Genomic DNA, 19,933 nt, shown 5'->3' with positions numbered 1-19,933 from the left:
GAAGTACCACGTTAACACACAAAGTCCCTGATGTATATGTTACAGTTAAATTCAGATTTATACTTCTCAAGTGCCTCATAAAACATTACTGAGTATAAATCTTCTGTTAATCTAAATTGGTGTGCCTACTATGTTTATACACATCTTTGATACTCTATGCCAACACTGAGTGTTTTATATCATTATTCATAATTACCCTTTGTTTCAAGAAATTTTCAAAACTGTGGCATTAACTACATTAACATTGTGCTTTTGTGTATTGCTTGGTTTATGTCAAGGTTTTATATCCATGTGTGTATGCAGTTTGGTCTTGTGTGCAAACACTGAAGCAGTATTAAAATGGAGAAAATAAAATATTTCAAATCAGGGAACGGGGTCTAGCTCCAAACTCACCATACTCAAGTTCTAAACAGGAGCGATATTACTCATTTTTCTCCCTATATCCTCAAACCACACATAGGGACAATATCCATGGGGTTGTTGTAAAGAATCATCAAAGTAATTAGCTAAATTTCTTAGCCTTGCATATAGTGAGCCCTCAAAAAAACCACAATAATACCTTTGAATTGCAAAAATATTTTAGGGCAGAACCCATAAAGGGATTTAATTATTTTATTATACACCTGCATGGCCAAAACACATCCTAACATTGTGGAATACATGAGAATTATTTATCCAAAATGAATATTAATTAGTTTCCTTTCTAAGAAAAGAGAGAAGGCAGAATAATATAATGAAAATGTGGTGTTTCAAACTTTAATTTTGACATGTACATTAAATAATCAATTCTGGTAAATTACTTTATTCTAACTGCCCACTGCATAGTCCATCAGTTGGACATGACCTGCAGATAGTGCATTCTCCAGTGGGCACCAGGAGGGATTAAAATCGAAGACTGTTGACAACATTTTCAATCACACTTTTATCTGTCTGATAGTATAAGATCTCTTACAAAATCAAGTGAATTTTCTCAGTGTATCCATAACTTATATTCATATGCTTTGGTTTAAAGCTAAACAAATGGAGGAATTTAGTTCTGCAGAGATTTTGTTGCAAAGCTAAACCCGAACTACAAAGTTTAATACTCAAAATATACTTTCAGGGCTAGGGATATAGCTCAGCAGTGCCTGCCTAGCAAGCACAAGGTCCTGAGTTTGATTCCTGATACCAAAATATATGTTGGAAAGCTTCATGCAGCTCCCATTAAAACATATCTTGATCTTTTTCAAAATGTTTATGTTTATTGGTACATATTTCCATTGCATAAGATTTCATTCATCATGGGAAGGTGGTACATGTGCAAAACACATTTTAATTCGTTTTTATTCCTTTTCCCACCTCTCCCTGGCCCACTTCCGTTTTCTTGAATCCCTTCCCTTTTGCAAAAGTTCTGGCTCCCTGTTTCCTAGTATCTATCGTTTATTTTTCTCTTTAATTTATTTATACTTTGTGTGTCTCATATAAGAGAAACCATGTGATACTGAAGTTTGTATGTCTGATTTATTTCATAGAACATTATGGTCTCAAAGTTGATCCATTTTCCTGCAAATGACTCACATTTTTTCCTTCTTTATTGCAGAGTAGTACTTCATTGTGTGTAAATACCATGTTTTTCTTATCCATTCATCTGTTTACAGGCATACAGACCACTTCCATGACTGAGCTATTAAAAATTGTGCTGCTATAAACATAGTTATGCATGTATCACTGTAATATGATATCATTAACTTTTTTTTTTTTTTACAAGCAAAACACCATTATCCCTGATCTTCACAGTCCTTTAAAGATTGTTCTGCTCACTTCACAGGTCTCCTGTTATGGCTGGAGGTCTCTTTGCTGTCGACCGAAAATGGTTTTGGGAATTAGGTGGATACGATCCAGGTTTAGAAATCTGGGGAGGAGAACAGTATGAAATCTCTTTTAAGGTAAGACCCTCTTCACACTAAATCATTGTAATAATTCTGATTGAGTGTCTTTATACTGCTTTGTGACCTCTATTCTGAGGAGAACTAGGGACAATGGACAAGCAGGTGAGCTTCAGCATGGCAGAAGCTGCATTTTCCTAATTGTTTGAATGAGATGCGGCCACATGCAGAAAGAAATAATTCATGCATTAATGTGCAGGTGGAAATTTGCTGGCACACTACCACTACACTGCCAAATGCATTCTTGTTGAAGTTCTTAGGACATAAAGCTAGACAAACTAAAATGCTCTAAGGGGAAAATCAAGTTATTGGAATTTTGCTCTTTGTATTTGATCAAGAAATAACAGGTAAAATTTTGATCATAACTAGTTTTTCCAAAATTCTAATAACTGAAAAACCAATTTGAAGAAATAAATCACAAATTGATGTGCTCCTTCATATAAACTCCAAATGAGTAAGTTTCATATTTAATTTTATTTGGAACTGTTTAGGTTTCTTCTTGCTTTATCCATTAATGTTCAATGATATGGTATATGTGCCTCAGGTAGAGTATTAAATTTCAAGGCTTGTGAATGAAAAAAAAAATTGCCACAACGTGTAAACATTTGGCAAGACAAAAACTTGTAAAATATCATACTCCAAGCTACTAAGATATATTTTTTAGAAAAAGCAATCGTACAAAGAAAACTCATTTTTCCCCTTTACTGTAAGCATTATATAATTGCACAGGTTGATTTTTGTAACATTTATGCAGAAATCTCTTACTAAAGTAAATCAGCTTTTGCCACTTATGTCCGTTATAAAATCAGACCAGTTCTTACTGAATAAACAAAATGAAATCTAAACATATAAAGTCAAACAAAATATCCAGATAGAATGTTAAAATTTATACATTAAAGGGAAAATGACAAAACTGATTTTTATTGAATTGTAGCAGCTATATTTGATATGTTAACAGAAGTAATGTCTTAATGGGTCATAAAATATCTGCAGGGAGAAATTCAGTAATATGATGTAGGCTCAGGACATCTATAATTTTCCTCTCACAATACTGGCAATAACCCTTGAAATACCATTTATTAAATTACTGCATTTTTCATCATTCAAGCACATCTAGTTTTACAGCTGAGATACTTGTTTTTATGTTTTTATGATACTTTGTTTTAAAATTTCAAATTTTTTCATGTCCTTTGGGCTCCTCTGTGTAACAAGAGTTGTCTAAATCCCCTGTTGCCATGTGTAGGACAGAAGCTTGTGCAAGAGGAGCATCTATATAAATAGCATCCGTCACACTTACTTTGTGGTATAAACCAGATGCTGAGCCAAGAGCTTTATACTCATTTTCTAATTTTAAATCACAACCATGAAAGGTGAGTTCTATCATTACATGTTTTAGATGAAGAAACTCAGCCTTAGAGTTCTAAAAATTCTTGCATTAACTTCTTTAAGTAATAAAGATTAAATGAGCTACTCAGTATCACTCTAGGACTACAAAGTTCCATTTCTCCTCCACTGCAGAGGCCACGGAAACATGCAATAGTCTGATATGCAAACTGCATCTCCCCATATCATCCTCAAATTTACTGCTAACTTTTACATATCTACCCATCAGTTTCTGTCACTAAACAAGGGCCAGTACCTTCACAGGGGTCTAATAACACAACAGCAAGCTTTCTGCTGCTCCTGGATACTGTTGATCTCAGATACTGCCCAAAGTTTGCAATAATACCTTCCACTAGAAAACTGATCATTACATTTGATCCTGGCATTAACGAAAAATGACATGGTTGTATCTTGTAACAACATGGGAATTCAAGGAAAATTTATTACTTTTCACAATTTATGAATTTTTTACCTTAAATTCTCTAAACTCTTAATCTTTAAGCTTAAAATATTCAAAATTTTCCATTAAGCAAGAGATACTGGCTTTGAACCATGACCTGCCCAGTGGATGAAATTGCAGTCAAATGTCTGGAGGATTTACAGAACATATGTAGCCTTCTAAGAGCAGCATTTTGTAGGCAAACGTGAACTCATGTCTCACTTCTCCTTCACTTGTGTCTATCTTCTGAGTAATCTGAGATTTTATTACCACATTTCTTATTTTTTCAGTTATCTGTCATTCTGAAGGACATAACTGGAATACATTGCTGGTATTTTTGTCTAAAAACCATGACAACAGCTCCAGCAGTCCAAAACTAAATTGCCCCACGTTGTTTGGCTAGAGTGACAGACTCTGGTGACACATATGTCTTCATGGGCCCCATTTCAGACTTACTCCTTCCTTCTGATCACTACTACTTACCAACCAACCACTGAACCTCCAAACCCTCCCAATGAGTATTTGTAATAACAGTGAGACAAACTTGAAAAGCCTTTGAGAGAATTTGCATTGAAGCAAGAAGCATCTCCTGCGTGAAAAGAAGTAAATGTCTTCTACAAAATAGTTCCATTAAATAGCAATAAAAATTAAAAGTAAAAATCACACAGTTCCATTTTTGGACATGCCCCATAAAGCACTGTAAATGCACCAGTCAGCTCTGAAGCTTTGAGAAAGCCGTGTGGATGACTGAGAGTTTGCGGGTGTATTTCTCACTACATTACAGAAACTGCCTTAAGTGGAGGGCCTAAATATTCTAACTTAAGACTTTGATAAGTTGTCATTCTCAGGAATCTTGACTTGTCATTTACTTGTTCAGGGATGAACTATTTTTGCAAAAGAAGTTTTTGATAAGATTTCATCGCTGAATAAAAATCTTTCAGAAGATTTTCACATGAAAGACTGTTTTTGATCAAACAGTTATGTGTTTTGGGAACAGAGCTCTTCAATATTTTTTCTCTGTAAATATCACTCCTTTGCTTTTCTAAAAATCTGAGTGCATTAGGTGAGTAAATTTCATGCTACAACATAAAAGGCAGCACAGTGTGATTTTAGGGAGTCAGTTAAGGAAAAGAGCTCTCTAGAGAAAGGATCTGTCCACACAATCTCATCTTCAGCATCTTTTAATGGGAACACGAACTCTCACATGGCCCAAAATCATCCAGCTGTGTCTCAAATATTACAAGCTTTGTCAGCTGCTAGGGAGGGGAAAGTGGTGTTTAGTCGATCATTCAACCAGCTTTTATTGAGCATCTAATTTATGTCAATTAAGGAACAATTAAGGCATTGTTCCAGGTATTCAATTTGTAGTTGCACCTGGAAACAAAGACAAACTGGTCAGTGTGATGTGCCAGAGAGAGTTTAGATCTTTAAATGGTATTTACTGTTTAAGTTACAATAATAATAATAATAACCCACTCTCTCATTCTTCTGAGTACATTTTGACCTCCTTTTCCCAAAAGTAGAAGTTCAAATGCTAGCAATTTCACAAGGTAAGTCATTTGGTTGCAGAAAACTCTTCTCAGAAAAAAATGAACATGAATTAAATTCCCACCAGAAATTTAGAAGGGAGCCCAAGGACTCTATTGTGTAGAATTCTTGGGCACAAGACCAAGTTTAGATCCAAAATAGAATTAAATTTAGGCTTCCCTTGTCTAAAAGTTCTGGCCATGTTACCCTTCCTATGGTGATAATAAATACAGTTGGGTTCTTTAACTAGAAATAGTAATGAGTTAGCACTTAAAGGTCATTAAATTTAATTCTTTGTTCCATTTGATATTAATGTAAGAATAAAAATACATTCAACTTCATAATTGCTAAGGTAGTACATTCCCTAGTTAATTTCGAAATAAGAATTGAAAATTGAATTTGTTCATAAAAACCATTAACCTAATTTTTCTCTGCTGGAAAAATAAAAGACAATTTGATTTTGGTGAAAAGTGGCAACTGTCACTCCCTGAAACTACCTTACAAGGAAGTTCAGGTTTTTCCTATGTAACATTTATTAAATGTGAGACTTGAAAAGTCTTGTTATGATTTGACTCAATACTGAATTTTATACTATTTTGCAAAATGCAATGGTTATTCAATAAATACTGCGCATATTTAATTGGCATTAACTATGGAGTAAGAAACATTCAGTTCTTTCCTCAAGCAAAATAACAACCATTACTTCTTATAGCTCAGCAAACTCCACATGCTAGACTGAAACATTTAAGCTCATGGCAGAGTTTAAGAACAAACATGGATCCTAATATGTTTATACTTAATTTGAACTCAAATGAATACAAAAATTAGCTATATTTAAATTTTCCTTAGTCACAAAAAGCTATATTCATATTTAATAATTGAATGTTATAAATTTATAATCTATTTATTTATAGTTGTAAGATATAAATGAAAGATCTTTTTGAAATCACTCAAAACAAAAAAAGGGGGGGGGGGGAACAAGGGAAAAGCTTCACTTTACCTTTAGCCAAACTATTTGCTGTCCTATCCCAATCATAATGAATAAGCATGGGTGTCATTGCAGTAAAGGTATATTCAATGATGGTTAAAAATGGAAAAATGAAATGACCACAGCTACAAATCTCAGTTGACATCAGCAGATCTCAATTCTCTAAAATAATTGTATGTGTAAGAGAAACCCGCAGCAATCACATATGTGATTGTTGGTGGCCAAACTTTCTCTGGATTAAATTTGGCACAAATAAAAAAAGCAGCCAATGAAAGTTTGGGACAGTGCTGGAAAAGAGACTACACAGATAATCCATGTTTGCAGGAAGCAGTCTGTTAGCGAGTCAGAATAGAGAAAAAATATTTAATTGCAGTAGCCAATCCCTACTGAATGCCAGCAAGTGAAGTAAATAATTCACTCAATGAATGTGTGTCATAAAGTGAGTATCTACTAGCTTAGAGTGTAACAGTGGTGTCTCTCCCACCTTATTCATATTATTAGTAAAAAAAACTATACTCGAAGACAATAATAATAATTTTAAGGAAAATACAACATAAGGACTAAAAATGGAGCCCACTGGTAGTGTTTGCCTAACATACATGAGGTTTTGGTTCAATTCCCAATATCTAAATAATGAAGAAGAAGAAAGAGAAACAGAGGAAGGGTAGAGAAGGAGGAGGAAGAACAAAAGAAAATATCTTAAAATACCACAAGAAAAAATGGAAAGAAACAGGGTAAAGAGAGCAACTAAAATAATGTTACCATATGTTGTTAGAAATTTTTGAAAGGATTAACGAAGCAACTGACTTTGGAAACAATCACAGAATAGTTACTGACTCTATGAAATTAAATAATATACCAAAAAACAACAGAACAAGATTTTTTAGATGACAGTAGTCAGTGTATAATAGAAAAGAAAAAAGAAAATCATCACCACCAAAATGAAGGTCATATTTAAAGCAACACAAAGAGAATGGATAATCTAAACTACATAGCAACATGAAGGGTAAGGTTTAGAGAAATAATCACAAATGAAATTTTAAAAATGAGTCAGGTTAAAAAGTAAAAATGAAATGATGTGAAAGGTAAAGAACCTCAAATAGCGCTACCAAGAAAAAACTTTAAATACCTTACGTTAAAACGGGAGATACAGCAGAAATTGTTCAGGAAGAATTAAGATTCTTACATTTTTTTGTCAACATAAAAAATAATATAATTAAGCAAACATCTAAATCAATTTAAAAGGGAAAATAAAAATAAACCTACACAAATAAGAATAAAAAGCTAAAAAACATAAGAAAAGAAATTAGTAATTTGGAAGCGAAACACTGGTAGTGTAGTAGCTAACTAAAGAATCTGACTTAATAAACGATGCAGGTAGATAAAAGAGGCAATAAATTACATATGGTAACTGGCCATCGAAAGAAACCCACTAATACTCAAATATGGTAGTGAGGAAACAGAAACTTTAAAATTTTCAAATAATCCCTGCTCAATTTTATGCAAGTTAAGATTATGGGTGAATCACATAATTTTTCAGAAAATATAAATGACCAAACAGATCTCCAGAGGAAAAAAATAAACCTAAAATGACCGCATCCATGTTCCATTGCTGCATGACAAATTACCACGATTTACCGCCAAGCAATTATCTCTGGCTTTATCTCCAGTCTGTAGATCAGAAATCCACATATTCTAGCAGGTTCTCTGCTCAGAATCTTACAAGGCTGAAATCAGAAGAGCAGTCAATTCTGCCTTCATTTGGAAGCTCAAGAAGGGACAGATCTAGCATCTCTGGAGTGGGTGACAGAATATATTTCTCACAGCTGTAGGACTGAGTTCCCAGGAAAAAAAAAATCTCATCCTTTAAGAAGGGCCAAGTTACCTTTTGTTACCTAATTAGATTTAGATCAGGTCTACTCAAGCCAATTTCCATTTGGATGGACTCAAAGGCTGTGAAATTGTGACCATCATTATGAATATCTGCAAAATCCCTTTGCTTTCTTCAAATGTCACCAGCTCACAGATGTGAAAACATCAGATGCAGGGTCTTCCCTGCACTGAAATGGAGGAGACCAGACACAGAGCTGTGTGCCCTGGGCCAGGAGTTTGGGGCCATCTCAGTATCCTGCCTGGTACACAGACCAATGTCTTAGAGGGAAGAGAATCTTCAAAAAGCATGACCAAATTGTACTTTAAAAAACTAGCATTAAAAAATTAACATAAAATATTACAGAATTGAATGACTGTTTAAAACTAATACAGTTAATTAACTTCAACTTTCACAAATATGTTTCAGGTTTGGGCTATGTAGTAACAGATTCTCCTTAATAATGACTTATAATGGTTATGCTCATATCCATAGGAATATAAAGCCCTGGAGAGACTTGCAATTTATCTTTGATACTTAATATTTATCATGATTAAAAGGCAAATACATGTTTTTACAATGAACATTTCCTTTTGGGGGCTATGTTGTGTATTAAACCCAGGGTTCTGCACACACACTAAGCAAGTGCTCTGTCACTGAGCTACGTGCTCTGCCTCTCTCCTACCCTTTTTTGAGATAAGAGCTCGGAATGTTTTCCAGACTGGCCTTGAACTTCTGAGCCTCCTGCCTCAGCCTCCCAATTTCCTGAGTTTGTAGTTACTTGGCTTGTAGCTACTGTACTTGGTTTGTAGAAGTGACTTGAGCCTTTTTTGGGTTTTTGAGACAGGATCTTACTTTCTACTTCAGGCTGACCCTGAACTCACTATGTAGCTCAGGTTGGTCTCAGACTCATGGCAATCCTCCTGCCTCAGCTTCCCAAGTGCTAGGATTACAAGTATGCATCATGCCCAGTCTTGTATAATGAATATACTTAATTCAAGAGATATTAGCTTGCTTAATGAGATAACTCTATTTTTCCATTATTAGTTAATATTATTGGATATTATTCTGAAGATAGTAGGCAATACAATTAGGCAGGAAATAAAATGATACATAAAAATTTGAAAACATGAGGAAAACTTTTCATTAATTGCAGATAGTATGATCTAACTAAGCAATATAGTGTCCATGAACTGAAAAAGAACTATAAGTAGGAGATTCAGTAAATTTCATGGACAAAATTGTGTATCCATGGGTGTGTGTGCAAATATACAGAAAACACTGCCATTTATGTGTAAGAAAATTACTACTCGAAGAATAAAAAGAAAAATATCATTTACAATAGCAGAAAAGAAAACCAGCTGAGAATAAACTTTAAAATGTGTTGACCTCTGAAGAAACTTTATAATACTATTGAGGCACAAGGGAAAAAAAGGCTCGAATAAGTGAAAATTCATGATGAATATAACTCTTCCTAAGTACACTCATAAATTTACAGTAACCTCAGTAAAAATAGTAACATGAACTAAAATGCTTTTAGTTCAAAAAGCAAATAAAATGAGAAAATTTGGGGGAGGAAATAACAAGGGACTAACCATAGCAGATAAAATACATAGTAAATTTGCATGACTAGACCTAGGAATCTGTGGCACAGAATTTAAATAGACCCAAACAAATATGTAAATTTAGCATAAAGCAAAGTTAACATTTCAAATAAAGAAGAAGACAGTGATTTCCCCAGTAAGTAAAAGAGGGCAGCTACACACTTCAGAGAAAAATAAAAGTTGAATACCATATTTTATACAAAATAGATCCTGGAGAGGTAGGCCATTTTAAGCATTAAAATTAAAATGATGGCACGTGCTGTACCCCAAGATTGCTAAAAATGTGAGGCCAGTCTGGTATACACAGTGAATTCAAGGCCACCTAGACTACATAAGGAAACTCTGCCTCACCAAAAAATAAAAATTTTAAAATACAGCAATGTATAAAATATAGAAGTTACACAAAAGTAGAGTTAAGGTAGTCTCCTAAGTGTGATTTAATAAAGCAAAAACAAAGCTAGAGGCAATCAAAGTAAAGATTTATCTCAATATTATTTTTATTAATTAAAATAAAAAATCTAAATATCCATCATTAATGAACAGATTAAATTTTATACCTAGATCGTAGACTGAGGTAGTCTTTAAAAATGTACAATTTTTTTGCTAATATGGGATAATAACCAAACCCACTGATAAATGAAAAAAAGTACAGAACATATGTACAAAGGTAAAAGTGGGAACATAAATGTTCTTTATAACACATCTGCTATACAGGAAGCATATGTAACATAGCCGTGCATATGTTAGGACTCATAAAACTACAATACTGTACCGTTTCATGTGTAGACAACATTCATAGATATACTCATGTGTCCTGCAAGTATTTATTGAAAGCCTTCAATGTGAAACACACTTATGAATGTTATAGTCAACACGAATGACATGCCTTTAGTCAGACACCTGTAACCCCAGGGCGCACTATGCAGTGACAGGAGGATCGCTGCAAGTTTGAAGCCAACCCGGGCTGCATAGTGAGCTCAAGGCAGCTTGAACTACATAGTAAGACTCCAATTCAAAATAAACAAACAAAAAAGAACAATAAATGCTATGCTCTTTACTTCATGGAACATAGTGCGAGAAAAAATAGGTTATATATATACATAGATGAATAAATGACTTTTGATATTAAGTACTAGAAGGAAATCAGACAATAATGCAAAGCAGTAGCCCCCAAATCGAGAACACATATCTAATTTGCACGTTTTTCAAATATTTGCGAGGGTTAACTAGGCTGCTCTGGGTACTGCCATCTCCCAGTTCTGTATCATATCCAGCAGCTGGCATGATAGACATACTGGGCTCTGTTAGCTCTTCAACACCTGGCCCTGAGATCTCCTTAACGGAGAGGCTGGGGATCAATGATCAGAAAAGGCCTCCTCAAACATGTGTGAATCTGCGGTGATGAGTTGCTGTGTGTACATGGATCTAAGGAGCATTTAGATAAAAATCCAGAAACAAATCCACGGTATAAACCAGGCTAAAGGAGATGATTTGGGTCCACTGGGAAACGCCACGGTAAAGAGAACCCAGGATCTGTTCAGCGTTGCTGTCTTCCTTCCCCAGCTCATTTTCCTCTTCCACTTGCTCCTCCAACCTCCAATTCCTCTCCTCCAGCTCTCACCTCAGCACTGCTTGTAGTATATGTGCCTCAGATTCACAAAAGAAACTACAAAATAATAGCATTTTAACATCCAGAAAAAGAGGAGCTGTTTCCCAGGTCCTGTCCCCAGGTCCTTCCCATCTTTATCTACCACCTTTGCTAACTTCTCTGACCTTTGGTTTCATAGTTATCTGAAAATACAAAACTCCTGGAGTGTTTAGTTTATACTATTCCTACTTCATTTGCTTCCCTAGAAAGATATGCCTCAATCTCATTGTACAAGTGTGTTGTTTTCCCCTTAAGCCATCTCACATAAACTATCATGATGATGATTTCTACAAATGCTTGTGTTAGGAATAAATTTAGCCTTATAGAGTATGTGCATTAGAAATCCTTTAATGCCATGGAAGATTCTAAAACATTTTATATACCTTCTCATTGCTTTTATGAGACAGCTGTATTAGAGACCACTCCTTACTTCTGAGCCTGCAATGTCTAGTCATATTTTGTACCTAAAATGTGACAGAACCATTTTTACAGTACACCTATACCTTCAGATACACAAGAAAACATCTAAAGTAGATCCTGCAGGGGTTTTTCCCCTACAATATTTAGCCTAGGTGACTAAAAATATCCATTTTAATTCAACATGCACAGAATTGATCTTCCAAAGAAAATACTAAAATGACTCCAAACTCATTCAGAAATTCAAAGGTAAACAGAAACAGCTGTTAAATGTCTCACCAGCCAGTCTGAGATTCATTTCAATTATCCATCAAAAGGAACCTCAGGTGTAGCAGAGTTCTTTCAAGTTAAATTTTATGGCTATTAGATGAAACCCTAACGGCAAATATGAATTTCCTCCAGTTGTTACTTCCATTATGTCTGACAGCATTTTCCTAATTCCCTGTTTAATTTTATTTTAACTTTTATAGACAGTTGTAAAATGAGTAAGATATAACAATTCATGTAACATCCAGTACCGCTGTGAAGGTCAATTTAATTTCCTGTTGAAATCTTCGCTTAATATTGCAAGTTTTCCCAAATTATTTTGTATCTTTCTGTTGCTCTTTTTACTAACAAGAAATATAACTTAATCACACTAGTACTTCCAGTGCTTAAATCTATATAAAGTAAATCAGTTTACCTCAATTTCAAGAAGTATTTTCACTCTCTCTCTCTCTCTCTCTTTCTCTCTCTCTCTCTCTCTCTCTCTCTCTCTCACACACACACACACACACACACACACACACACACACACACACATACACACAATCTCTTCATGCAATGGTCAAGCCTTTCCACCCAAAATCAATGACAACATTACGATGACTCTCCGGAGTACATACATGCATTAAATTAAAGATACAAGGATTTTATCTAAGCAATCTATATCATATCAGGCCAACACAAGTTCATCCAAAACTCCTTTTCTCCTCTGCAACCTGTGACAGTGACAGTTGCAAATGCGGTCCTGCCCTCCCACAACTCACACATCTGCAGCCTTGCTTTGACCCCTCTCATGGATAACACCATGTGTACACACAACAGTCATACCTCACATTGCCCCCAACACATCAGAAAGACAGGGCTGTCCAGTAGGTAGAGCTGCACCTTATGACCATCATTCTTGAACCTGTATCATAGGCACCTAAGGATGCTGCGTATTTTCTATAGTCCTCACATCCATGCTATGAAATGGATTCATTACTCCCATCTTATAGAAGGTGAAACTCCCTGATTTTCAGCTGGTCCACAGTATTACATAATGAAGGCATGGTGACTTTCTCAAAATGAAAAACAAACTTGCAAATGTTATTCTGAACTTTTGAAGTGTTCACATTGTTTTAAATTTTGGTGACACCCCCTCAAATTGAAGATTATTTTTAAAATTAATAAAAAATAAATTACAATTAAAATAAATGTATGAGTTTATGTAAGCAAAATCCTTTACTTCTCCTTCCAAAGCATTTGTCGAAATGGTATCTGTTTGAGTATTGATGGACCGAGGTGCTTGTTTCCAAGTGCCCCTTTGGCACCCTATTTAAACATTTACTGTATTTTGATTGCTCCTCTTTGATCAACAGTTTACAGCAATTGCTGTCAATTAAAACTGTGGTGTGTCTTCATCCGACTTATATATTGAATCTGGCACTGTGTAAGTTCTTTGCTCTTCCCACAGCACAAATGAGCAAAAAGGTAAACTGTTCAAATTGATTCAGGACATCTACACAGCTACAAACTACACAACTAAATGCACGCCCAAAAGAGGGCTTCCAGAACTGCTTCCAAAAGTGTAAAGAATAGGATAATTGAGTTTTTAGCAATTTTGATGGGGATTCAAGTCAATGTGCCTTTTACTATAATAAAAAATTTAATTTAAATATTCACCATATTTTTGTTACATCTCTTTAAAACATATTTAAAGAACTTTTATTTACTATTAACAGATAGTGGATCTACAAATTTAAGTAATAAATCCATAATCTCAAAGAATATGTAAACATGATAAAAAGCAGATTCTGCCTCTATTGCACCTTCCAAGCTGCATAGGAATGAATTAAGGGAAATGATGGATTGTGTCTCTTACTATATTTCACCCAAAAAAGTGCTGTACTCTTAAAATATTCAAATCCATATTTTCCTCCCCACAGCTTACTCTTTTGAATAAACCAGCAGGTTACATTTCTGTTTGTAAGTTTCATTCCCCACTTCAATTACTGATTTAAGACTACTTTAGTGTTCTGTAAATTTGAACACTGCATCTTAAAAACAGTGATTCTGTGAACATGTCATCTGAAGCCTTCCTATCACCGTCCAGGTGCTCAGAAACCTATTAAAATCAAGACAGATTGGCTAGAATTTGTTTATGTGCTAACATAGCATTTCTTACAAAAAAAAAGCAAACAAATACTTCAAAACACTAGAGATTTTTACCCTAAAAATAAAAATCCCTATATTCTCCTGACACTGTACCATTAAAGATTTGTAGGTCCATTTTCCAGTTTCTGCTTTTGTTATATGCTGACCAATAAATAGAAAAGAGTGGTCAGGAAGGTCAAATAAGATCTTCTTTCTTTCTTCCTTCCTCCACAAGTAACCTCAAAGTCAGGTTTCAGAGAATAAGGCGAAGTAATAGGAGGGTCCCTTCCCATATCCTTTTCAGGCCAAGCCTGGCAAAAAGGAACGGTTCTTGTTGCATCTGGCCCGGAGAGGTAGTTTCATGACAGGCATGGTTCCTCTGAGTGTCTACCCACCACGCTTTCCAAGTTAACATCTTTTCTTAGGTTTGTTTGTTTTTGTTTTGAGATTGTGCATAATTACATTGGCCAAACTGTCCTCAACATCAGATATTCTCACCTTTGGAGTAGCTGAGTTTACAGGCATGCACATCCCCTCACTCTGCTAACTGTTAATATTTTAATTTCTATGTAGTTTGTAAAGTGATTGACCTTGTAGTATTAAGGGATTTTGCAGCATGTCTGCTCAAATTACACCATCCAGTTGAAATGTTAATTTTTTTAGTTTCCAAATTTTATTTACTGCTCTAAATAGTGCTAACATCAGTTGTTCCTTTGTTGTGTTAATACTTTCTCATCACTGAAACACAATATTCATCACCCACAACTCAAAAACATGAAAGATTTATTTTGGCTCACAGTTTGTAGAGGTTTCAGTTCAGAGTGGGCTGGCTCCAAGGCAGAAGGGCATGGCAGGGGAGGGTTGCTCATGGCACAGCAGACAGGAAGCAGAGAGCAGGAGGAGGAGGGAGATAGACCCTTCCAGGCCAACCCCCAGTGACCCAAGTCTACCCACCAGGCTTTTTCTGCCAACCTTCTGTTTAGTTATAAACTCAGCAACGGACTAGTCCTGCAAATGAGTAACACATCCCCCTGGCCCAGTCATCTCCCTAAACTCCCACCAATGAGCACAGGAGGCTTTGGGATCTAGATAGAAACCACAGCATTTATTTTATGACAATCCACTGTGAGTGAAAATAAACTCAAGATAGTTTATTATCCTGAAATCTGTATCCAAATAAACTAGAGATCACAGCTGTTGTTTTTTTAATAACAGCCACATTATGGGTTATCATTAAGTAGCTTAGTTGTCAAGAATTAACCTTATTGATATTAATAAGTCAATAATTCACTCCATTGTTTTGCATTTGACAGATACAGAGCACCACCTTTGTGTGAGGCACTGTGCTAGGTGCTTAAGATTTGTTGATCATTGAAAGACAAAGAGCTTTGCCTTTGTTGTACAGAGAACAAGCAAAGAATGTCGGAACAAATATGTGAAGTATCTGCTAAGATAGTTACTGCTGTGAGAACCAAGAAGCCAGATTACAAGATTAGAAGGGCTTTGAACAAGACTTGGAATTAAGTCATGAGGGAGATGAGGAAAAGAATTCCAGGCAGAGGAAAAAGCCAGTAAAAATGTCTTATGGTAGGAAAGGGTTCTAACTTGTGAGAATAGAAAATAAGCCAGAAAAGCTTAGTACAGGGAGAGAGGGATAGAAGGAATAGTAGGAGATAGATAGAGAAATAGTTTGAGAAATAAATGCTGTAATAAATTTTTTGGCAATTTAGATCACCATTTCCATGTAGTATATTATGTTTCATCTTATGCTTGATAATAACCTCCCTTATTATTCACCTGACAATCAGTTTCTTACTGAAACATTTCATATTCCATTTGATCAGTATAATTGCATGGTTCCATTCAATTTGACATTTTCTGTGTCTCAATTCCAATTTGTGGTTGATATTGAAAAGTGATTTCAAAATAAGGCAAACATTCAATTATTCAGCCAGTTTGAACTACATTATGAAAAAAAATGCTTTGTGTTCATTCATGAGGAAAATAACATTTCTTTAAAATATTTATGCTGTCAAAATGAGACATAGAGCCTGCAAATGTAAAACAACTTCCCAAGAATTAGATACTTAAGTGTGGCATGACATACGTTCTTTTTAAGATTGTTGTCACATAATACTACCCCAAAATGTCTTTTAAAATATAAACCATAATTTTTAGAATAAATTGGATGAATGCCACAACGGTTGTACTTTCCTATTGTAACAGAGTCCCACACCGTTACCTAAACATTTCTCTTTACTGTGCAGAAGACTTCTACAGAAATAAACAGAGTTATCAGAATCCTAAAGACAATAAATGCATAGTGATAACCATGGCAGAGAATCAAATACAAATCTAAGATCAGGAAGAATTCTAGTGTTATGCTTCTGGTAAAAGCAAAGTGGTCCTGAGTTTCTATGATGCTGCAGTAAATTGGAAAACACCGGGGCCACTCCTTTAGTGAAGCGTAAGTAAGACAGAAACAAATAGTGACCATACTCAACCATGTGATAAATATTTATTGAGTGCCCAACATGTGCCAAGCCCTTCAGTGGTACCAAGACATGTAGCAATGATTTGAAAAGTCATGGAATTTACATTGCATTCAGGATTGGCAACTACTAAGCAAAGTTACATATAAATTATTTAATCACTGTTGTTACAAGTGCTGTCACTATTTGAAAGAAAGTTCTGTATATTCACCACTTAGAATCAGTCACACATGATAGCTCCCCATGAGGGAAGGATGCCTATTGTATAATCGGTACTCACTGCATTTTTATTGACTCAGTAATAGCAGTTTTCTCTTCTCAGAGAGTGATATGTTCTCAGACCCACAATGGGTGCCTGAAACCAAGGATAGTACCAATCCTTATACAAGCATATCCAAGACAAAATTTAATTTATGTTAGTTGCAAAAAGATTAGTAATAATAGCAACAATAGAAAAATTATAACCATGCACTGTAATAAAAGTTATGTGAATATAACATATCTGTCTCTCTGTCAAAATCCAGAATTTTCCATTTAATAATTTCATTTATGGTTGATCTGTGGATAACTGGAACCACAGAAAACAAAACCATGTATAAGGCAGGTTACTAGCATGAATTATGTGAAAGAAAATTAAAGGATGAAATAGGAGCATGAAATAGGTGCCATTTACATTAAGGAGTTCAGGTATGTCCGTTAAGCTTAAACCTGAAAAAAATAAGTTAGAAATAAATAAGCAACAGGCAGAAGAGGGTAGAACTTCCTCTAGAGAGGACAGTTTAGAACCCAACCCCTGAAGAGAGAAACTTGCTTTCTAATGAGCTAAAAATAGCTGGGGGGGGGGGTGAGAAAACAGTGACCTAGAGACAAGCAAAGGTCAGAAATTCCAAGACCTTAGGGGTGAGTTGTAAGTTTACCCTAACAGTCATAGAAAACCACAGGGGCATGACATGCTCAGATTTGGACTTTTAAGTGATCATAGTGACAGTATGGAGAAAAAAATAAATCACAAAGGTTCTACAGTTGTTTCAACATTGAAATTACCATTTTAAAAATCTGGGAAGAAGTTTCCTGAATTTTGACTTACATATCAAGAAAATTTTCTAAGAAAGAATTGTAAGCATTCGAAGTAGGTTATTGATAGAAGGCATGAATTTTGAGGCATTAGAAATGGTGGTAGGCAAAATTGTAAGAGTCTGCTCTTCCTTGGTTTGCTCATATAACTGTTACATTACATGTCAAAGAGATTGGACAAATGTAAGTAAGGTTACTAATCAGCTTGCTTTAAGAAGAAGAAATGGTCTTCATGACCCTGAAGTAGCTATGGGAGGTTAGCCTTTGCTAAGAGGGAGGGTCCAGGGACAAAGAACTGAAAAGGTTTTCTAGTGGCTAAGAGAGGTCCCTGGTCAGTAGCCAGCAAGAAAATGAGAATCTCAGTCCTACAACTTCACACAACTCAGTCCTGCCAGCACTTCAAATTAGCTCAGAAGCACAGGCTTCCACAGAGGTTCCAAATAAGAGCTCAGTTCAGCAGTCATGTATGCTTCCAGCCTGGTGAGTTTCTGGGTAGAGAACCCAGCTGAGCCCAGATGGACTTGTGATCTGCAGAACTGTGAGATAGTAAGTGCATATCTATTAGCACACTATTTGTTTGTGGTGATGTATTATACACCAATGAGAAGCTGGCACATAAATCATTTTTTTTAAAAATCTAGGTTACAGTGACCCTTTTTCATGAGTGTCCATAGTTTTCTGTTGTGGGGGCCTTAAAGTCTGCAGCTGATTCACGATGGTAGCCTTTTGTGGTCATTTTGACTTTGCAGTAGACCTGGAAGTGGCACAGTGCCCGACCCAGTGAGTAGATGGATAAGGGCACACTGTAACATTTTAACAAGCTGGCCTTGCAATTGGATGGCTGTTGGCAGCAACGTTCATCCTGTTTTTGCATGTCTGACAGACACAAAAGAGCATGACCAGAACTGCTTCAGAAAGTGACAGTAATGAGGGAATAAGTATAGACTTTTACAAAAGTGAAAGAGGTATTCTGACGTTCATTATTAGCAATGTGTGTTTTACTGTAATAAATTTTGTAATTTAAATCTTCACTGTATTTCTCAATCACCCTTGTACTGTGGTAGCTGATTTTTAAAAATATAATCTCTTACTTAAATTACTTCGAATCACCAAATATCAGTGTTTGAAAGTACTTTGTGGCTTATAGTAAAACAATCAGCAAATGACAGGCCACTGCATGTTTTTGTAAACAGTTTTACTGAAATACTCTCATGCCTATTTGTTAGCAGAGTTCTTTAGCTGCAAAACAGACCATATGGCCTACAAAGCCAGACACATTCTCTGTCTTGCCCTTTACAGACCAAGTTTGTCAACTCTATAGACAGAATAATGATTAACCACATGGGCATTATATTTAGACTACTCAATTTCAAATATCTGTTCTGGAGGTAACCAGTTATATGGTTTTGAACAAACTACTTAGCTATTTTCGTACCTATATAATTGGAGAAAGAATGAAGTCTGTCTTTCAACAGAGTAATCCATGAAAAATGTCATTATAAACATTCATAATGCTAACACTTATTAATGGAATTACTTTTAAAAATCAGCTAGATTAACTGTTCATCCAAGTTATGTGCTTATCTCCAAGTCATCTACTGTAGATTCCAACACATCTAATGGTACAGGAAGTCCCTTTCACATTTAACTGTTCTAGTAGAAATTTCTTCCTTCCTTAGGTTGGCATTTATCCCCTTGTATCTCTATGCTATAAATCCACCAGCACACAATCTTCTTGAGATTCTGTAAAACATCTCTCTTAACCTTTAGGTCCTTCAAATATTTGAAAAAGGTTTCTTGGAATTTTATATTATTATGCTTGCACATCTTCAGTTGTTTTTTGTTGGTTTTTTTTTTTCCATTTCTCTTTTCCCACTTTGGTAATTCCCCTAATAGTGATTAAAAAAAAAAAAAACACCAAGAAATTAGCTAAAGACTTCAGGCCTACAGATAGGTAGAGGCCCCAGATCCCTAAACTACCTATATTATGTTAATGATGTGTGTTTTGTACTACTTGTTTTTTTCCAGTATCTCCTGCTCTGAAACAGTTGATTTTTTTTAAAAGATGCCAGTACAATGCTTACTGCAGCAGCACATATACTACAAAAAAGATCCTAGGACAGCATCCTGCACTTACCTTCTCGGGTTTAATTTTTCATCTTCTATCTT

At 35.3% G+C, this 19,933-nt stretch overlaps 1 protein-coding gene across 4 annotated transcripts in view; it reads left to right on the top strand.

Moving 5' to 3' along the window:
* Galntl6 (polypeptide N-acetylgalactosaminyltransferase like 6) overlaps positions 1-19,933 on the top strand; it is a 993,708-nt gene that overhangs the window by 896,113 nt on the left and 77,662 nt on the right. For all 4 annotated transcript variants that reach the window (XR_010042613.1, XM_023564834.2, XM_063234753.1 and 1 more), the window contains exon 8: positions 1,808-1,925. Coding sequence is in view for 3 of the 4 variants with exons in the window: in XM_023564834.2 (XP_023420602.2) it covers positions 1,808-1,925 (118 nt within the window). In the remaining variant the exon portion in view is untranslated. The remainder of the gene's footprint in view (positions 1-1,807; positions 1,926-19,933) is intronic.

This window comes from Cavia porcellus, unplaced genomic scaffold (assembly GCF_034190915.1).
Source record: "Cavia porcellus strain 051 isolate PalLab524CR breed Dunkin Hartley unplaced genomic scaffold, mCavPor4.1 scaffold_24, whole genome shotgun sequence".
NCBI classification, from domain to species: Eukaryota; Metazoa; Chordata; class Mammalia; order Rodentia; family Caviidae; genus Cavia; species Cavia porcellus.
The sequence above is the reverse complement of the archived record's forward strand: the minus strand, read 5'-3'. Positions and strand labels throughout refer to the sequence as shown.